The sequence below is a fragment of the Lucilia sericata genome, unplaced genomic scaffold (assembly GCF_015586225.1).
Source record: "Lucilia sericata isolate MDLA Ls3-8-SP2 unplaced genomic scaffold, ASM1558622v1 Contig002490F_arrow, whole genome shotgun sequence".
Lineage (NCBI taxonomy): Eukaryota > Metazoa > Arthropoda > Insecta > Diptera > Calliphoridae > Lucilia > Lucilia sericata.
In genome coordinates this window covers 1-7,327 of record NW_023996268.1, presented here as the reverse complement: position 1 = coordinate 7,327, position 7,327 = coordinate 1, and the positions used below count along the sequence as shown (strand labels likewise).

General features: G+C 28.8%; 1 protein-coding gene across 1 annotated transcript; it reads right to left on the bottom strand.

Annotated features, from left to right (window-relative positions):
- Positions 1 to 3,023: 3,023 nt before the first annotated feature.
- Positions 3,024 to 5,856, bottom strand: LOC119614006 (protein alan shepard-like; the record flags this gene model as incomplete). Its single annotated transcript, XM_037970084.1, has 5 exons — positions 3,024 to 3,413; positions 3,521 to 3,690; positions 3,812 to 3,967; positions 4,036 to 4,412; positions 5,680 to 5,856. Coding segments are annotated over 4 exons (863 nt in total), but the record flags the coding sequence as incomplete, so codon positions are not given.
- Between the last annotated feature and the right edge of the window lie 1,471 nt (positions 5,857 to 7,327).

The window sequence follows — 7,327 nt, the reverse complement described above, 5'->3', positions numbered from 1 at the left end:
GCCGAATCTGGCTGCAAACGCACCTGGTAAAATGCCATGCTGAATCCGAAAATGGGATCAGAATGGAGCTGGCACCAATAATTATTCATCAAAAAACATTTTTAATTTTACGCAATTTGTGTCATTATATAGGGATCTTGAGGCCCAGAGCTGCAAAAATTTAACATTTAAGATTAGTGCTTTAGCCGAATCCGAAAATGAAGTCATAGTAGGCCTGAGACCAATTTTACTACATCTCAAAATTTTCTCTACATTTGGCGGTTCTTGTCTTGACTATAGAAAAATTTGCTGGTCAAGTTGTTTGTTTATTTGTGTCTTTATTTTAGATTGGTGTTAAGTATACCTCTACTTTTATCTATCTATCTATCTATCTATCTATCTATCTATCTATCTATCTATCTATCTATCTATCTATCTATCTATCTATCTATCTATCTATCTATCTATCTATCTATCTATCTATCTATCTATCTATCTATCTATCTATCTATCTATCTATCTATCTATCTATCTATCTATCTATCTATCTATCTATCTATCTATCTATCTATCTATCTATCTATCTATCTATCTATCTATCTATCTATCTATCTATCTATCTATCTATCTATCTATCTATCTATCTATCTATCTATCTATCTATCTATCTATCTATCTATCTATCTATCTATCTATCTATCTATCTATCTATCTATCTATCTATCTATCTATCTATCTATCTATCTATCTATCTATCTATCTATCTATCTATTTATCTATCTATCTGTCTATCTATTTATCTATCAATCTATCAATCTATTTATCTATCTATCTATTTATCAATCAATCTATTTATCAATCAATCTATTTCTCTATCAATCTATTTATCTATCAATCTATTTATCTATCAATCTATTTATCTATCAATCTATTTATCTATCAATCTATTTATCTATCAATGTATTTATCTATCAATCTATTATCTATCAATCTATTTATCTATCAATCTATTTATCTATCAATCTATTTATCTATCAGTCTATTTATCTATCTATCAATCTATTTATCTGTCAATCTATCTATCTATCTATCTATCTATCTATCTATCTATCTATCTATCTATCTATCTATCTATCTATCTATCTATCTATCTATCTATCTATCTATCTATCTATCTATCTATCTATCTATCTATCTATCTATCTATCTATCTATCTATCTATCTATCTATCTATCTATCTATCTATCTATCTATCTATCTATCTATCTATCTATCTATCTATCTATCTATCTATCTATCTATCTATCTATCTATCTATCTATCTATCTATCTTATCTATCTATCTATCTATCTATCTATCTATCTATCTCTATCTATCTATCTATCTATCTATCTATCTATCTATCTATCTATCTATCTATCTATCTATCTATCTATCTATCTATCTATCTATCTATCTATCTATCTATCTATCTATCTATCTATCTATCTATCTATCTATCTATCTATCTATCTATCTATCTATCTATCTATCTATCTATCTATCTATCTATCTATCTATCTATCTATCTATCTATCTATCTATCTATCTATCTATCTATCTATCTATCTATCTATCTATCTATCTATCTATCTATCTATCTATTTATCTATCATCTATTTATCTATCAATCTATTTATCTATCAATCTATTTATCTATCAATCTATTTATCTATCAATCTATTTATCTATCAATCTATTTATCTATCAATCTATTTATCTATCAATCTATTTATCTATCAATCTATTTATCTATCAATCTATTTATCTATTAATTTATCAATCTATTTATCTATCAATCTATTTATCTATCAATCTATTTATCTATCAATCTATTTATCTTTCAATCTATTTGGTTAAAATTTCCGCAAGGTATCGAATTATTAAAAATAAAAAATCCTTTAAGATTTTAAGTGAATCGGAAAAACTAAAGTAGTGGGCGTGGCACACTTTACAAACTGAATAACTGGTTACAGTTAACTATTCCAGTCTTCCTCAAAAATATTTCGGAAGGCAGCAATAGTATATAGAACGAGTATTCTTATTATGATGAGCTCTTGAAATAGTTGTGGAACTGATGCAATATTTGCTGGGACCTATGTAACTCGTAATGGGTAAATTTCGTTAAAAGATCTTCTCAAGATATCGAATTATTGAAAACCCTTAAGTGTTTGCATAAATCTACAAAATTAAAGAAGAGGGCGTGGCAACGTTCATAATCTTAAAGCTGACATTTGCACCTTAAAATAAAACTATTCTCACCCTTCGCCCACTTTTATTTAAATTATTACTTACCTTAGTTTTAGTCACAAATTCGGCCACAATTAAATAAAAACACATTCGAATTTTTTTTTTCTTAAAAATATTTTCAAAGTTTTTCGTTTTTATTCAAAATAAATAATACATCCACAATTATTTTTTTATGTTGTTACTGTTTTTTTTTTCTTTTGACTTAAATTTAAAAACATGGTTTTTCTTTCTGTTTTTATTTATGGTTTTTATTACCATTTTTTACTTTATTTTTTTTCAGTTATACTACTACAATTTTTTTCATTTAAGAACTACTGGATTAAATTTTTTTCGATTTCTTTTTTTTTGGAAAATTTTACAAAAATAGTTTAAATAGCTTAAGAAAAAGAGGGGTTTTTTTTAAAGAAAAAACATTCATTAATTTATTACTGAACTACTTAAACTAAACAAATCAAAAAAACATGATGACTTCTAATAATAATAAATTACCGAGAGCACACGATTTAGAATGAGAGCTCCCCTTTTCTTATATTTTAACCATAAAAGTAATAAAGAGATAAAGAGGCGAGTTGTAAAAGTAGAAAGTTATAAAAGGAAAGTGCAGCTTAAAATTACTCAAAAATTAAAATAAGACGAGAGCAAAATTGTTTATAATATTATAATTATTATTAAATATTACACTACCAAAAAAAAAATATATATTAAAATTAAAAACAAAAAACAAAATTATTATTTTTTTCTTTTTTTCACTTAAATTTTTAATTTTTTTTACTTCTTTACTGGTTTTTATTCATTAGATTCTTTCCCCGACTGGATTGTCTTCAGTTGAAAACAAAAATGTTTGTTGGGTTAAAAAATGTTTACGCTCGATCAATCAATCTTAACATCACCCGCGTTTAAAACAAGGTTGCCAACTTGTTTGTTTAATGGAATTCATGTAAAAAATGCCTTAATTGCTGAATTTTTTTTCTTTTTATATTATATTTTTTTTTTTTTTGTTTTTTAAATATTTTTCCACAAAAAGCGTTTTTTTTCTTGTTTTTTATTTTAAATCTTAAATTTTAAGTTTTTTTCAACACAAAAAATTGGAAAAATGTTTTGGTTTCTTACTACACTTCCGCTGGTTTTTTGAATTAGACAGAACTAGAGGGGGAATTATCAAAAAAAAAATAAATATTTGAAAAATTTATTAAAAAACAGTTTTTAACAAAAATAAAATTTAGTAAAAATTTCTTAAGCCACTCACTCACCTTAATAGTAAATTTATCTACTTGGGTGCTAAGGGATGTAAGAATTGCGTATAGGCAGCACCATTAGGCGAAGCTGCAGTACTCAATGTTTGATCTGTAGAATCTGTTAAAGACATGGTAGGAATCATAGGAGGTGCTGGAGCATAATAGGGATATGTAGGGCTTATATACTGAAAATTGTGGGATTAATTAAAATACAAATAATTCTTTTGTTTTATAGTGAGAAAAAAATAATTTTATGTTGTTTGCAAATTATGTAATTTATACATAAAAATTTTAAATATAATTCACCTGTAAAGGTCCCATGGGTGGACCCATCATAGCACCATATTGCATAACAGCCTCTGAACCATTCAAATACATGCCCGGAGCCTGTAAGGCATTTACCAAATCCGGCTTATAAGGAGAAACACTCAAATGTTGTGGCGAGGAGGCCAATTGTAAATACTGTTGAACAAAATATTTCAAAATAAGACAACTCTAGTGTTTAATTTCCCCAACCGTAATTCACTTACCTGATTTTCGAAGGCCGTAGCTGGCTGTGTGGCCGCGGCTGCCATCATATAGCCGGGTATCCAGGGAGAACTAGCCAATGGATAACTACCTATTTGGGGTGTACCAAAACGAGTATAGCCAGCTGTACTACCATTTTGCTGAGCCCCTGGATCAGGGGTCACAGGTATACTTTCCATACCTGTGGTTCCGGCCGATATATCCAGACGTGAGCGATTATTGGGATCTCGTGCCTTCAATAAATTCTTTTTAGCCGACGAACAACTATCGGCGAATTTCACCACCAATGGATCATTAGCACCCGGTATTGTAGTACCATTCAAAACCTGTATAATCTGTTCACATTTCTCACGACTCTCCATGCGTGCAAAGCCCACACCTAAAGAGATTAAGTTTTTTTTTTTGGTAAAATTTGGTTCTTGGTGAAAAGAAAAAAAAAAAGATATTAGTTTGGAACTGGGGAGGCAATAGACTAGACTATATATTAGACTATAGACTAGTCAATAGACTAGTCCACACACTAATCCATAGACTAGCCCATAGAGTAATCAATAGACTTGTCTAGACTAGTTCATGGACTGATATACTATTCCATATACTATTTCATAGGCTAGTCAATAGACCAGTCCGTAGACTAATGAATAGACTAGTCCATAGACTACCCAATAAATTAGTCCATAGACTAGTCCATAGACTACTCAATAGACTAGACCATAGACTTGTCCATAGATTAGTTCATAGACTAGTCCATATATTGGTTCATATACTAGTCCATATACATTTTCATAGGCTAGTTAATAGGCGAGTCCATAGACTAATCAATAGACTAGTTCATAGACTAATCAATAGACTTAACCATAGATAGACTAGTTGATAGACAAGTCCAAAGACTAGTTCATAGACTAATCAATAGGCTCGCCCATAAACTAGTTCCTACACTACCCATAGACTAGTTATTGACTAGTTCATAGAACAATTCAAAGACTGGTCCATAGACTAGTTTATAGACTAATCAATAGAATGGACCATAGGCCAGTCCATACACAATTCCATAATCTAGTCCATAGGCTGATCTTTGGATTAGTCTGTAGACTAGTCTATGAACTAGTCTACGGACAAGTCTACGGTCTAGCCTATGAACTAGTACATGTACTAGTATATGAACTAGTCTATGAAGTAGTCTATGGACAAATCCAGGGTATAGTCTGTTGATTAATCTATGGACTAGTCTATGAACTAGTCTACGGACAAGTCTACGGTCTAGCCTATGAACTAGTACATGTACTAGTATATGAACTAGTCTATGAAGTAGTCTATGGACAAATCCAGGGTATAGTCTGTTGATTAATCTATGGACTAGTCTATGAACAAGTCTATTGACCAGTCTATGGACTAGGCTATGGACAAGTCTATTGACTAGACTATGAAATAGTATATTGACTAGTCTATGGTATATTATATGGACTAGTCTATTGATTAGTCTATGGACTTGTCTATGAACTAGTATTTGAACTAGTCTGTCCTCTATGGGCTGGTCTATGAACTCGGACTAGTCTGTGCTCTATGGTATAGTCTATTGACTGTTCCATACTATGCATGATTTTTACCTCCCCAGTTCCCATATTACTTAAATTTCCCCGATTTACCTCTTGAATTCATTTGTGCATCACATAAGATTTTGGTTGATACCACATGCCCGTACTTGGATAACATTTTCTCTAAATCAGTCTCTTTGAAATATGGTGGCAAATTTGTTATATACAAATTTGTTGGATCTTGTTCTTGTTGCTTTTGTTTTTTGGATATATTCAAAAGAATTATGTTATTAATTTGTTAATATAATTAAGAAAAAAATATTAACTACATAATAAACTACTTTATTAAAATAAGACTACTTTTTATAAATAAATAAATTAATTTGTATTATTTTATTTTTTTTTTTTTAATTCTCTAAGGCCGGTCCATATCTACACTAAATACTTTAAATATCTGTAGGTCTAGTAGTAGTAATAATCAAATACTTCTAAATAAACTTCCAATAAATGTAAAGGTGTTAGTAAACAAGAAATAAAGTTGTAATAGAGAGCTTTTTAAAGCTTTAGGAAATATTGGGAGAAAAATAAAAGAATAACATTGGTCTGAGAATGGACTATTTTAATGAAGATCACTGAAGCAGTTGAGCAACTTTACAGAAAGCTTTAGTGATTTTAAGCTTCTGGAAATAATAGAAAACTTAAAAGCTTATTATGTTTGCTTTTGAAACATCTTCAGAATTTAAAGCTTTTAAGCTTTATAAAGCTTGAAAATTATTCTGGAATTTATACATAATTTTGAAGTTTAGGAAGCTTTTAGGCGCGGAAATCACTTTTAGGATGATAATTATTTCGGCAGAAGGTAATGCGTCAATGGGATTTTTACTTCTTATGTTAGAAAATTTCGAAATTTTTATTTCTTTAAACCACCTTTTCCAATTACTGGAAGTTTAACTAATTTTTATTTTAAACTCTATTTTATTGAATAAAAACTCTCTACTAAATCCTCCTAAATATGTTTTAAAAAAAAAAAATTATTTTATTTAACATATTATACATATTTCTTAAAGAAAAACATTATTTAAACAAAAAAATAAATTCCTACAAAAATTATTTAAAACAAAATTTTAAATAAAATTTAACTTTTCTTTTGAAGAAATTTTCTTCAAAGAAAATTCCTACAAAAATTAATTTAACATAAAATTTAAAGTTCTCTTTTGAGTAACGAACTATAAGCTACCAAATATTTCGAATTCGAATTTGTTTTCGTAAAACTAATTTTCGATATAATATTTTCAATTTGAAAAAGTTTGAAAAAGAAAAACTGAATGTAAGGAAACTTATAATTCTGAAAATTTGAACTAATATTATGTATGTATATGAAATATTTTAATATTAATTTTTATTATTTTGTAACAAGGAGTAGACTAAATAGTATTTACAAAACTAAAAACAAAATGGTGGAATCAAAGTTTTCTTTAATAAGTAATAAGTGGAATCCGAAACTGGCCTCATAATTTATCCTGAACATCGTGTCATAAAGTTAAAAATAGCAAGAACTTTTAACTGGTTTATTCATTAGATTTTTGATTACTCTAGGGACTAGTTTGTGGTCTAGTCTGTAGACTGGTCTATGAACTAGTCTGTAGAGTAGTATGTGGACAAGTTTTTGGACTAGTCTATGGACTAACCTACGCTCTATTCTATAGACTAGTCTACGGACTATTCTATAGACTAGTCTACGGACTATTCTATGGACTGG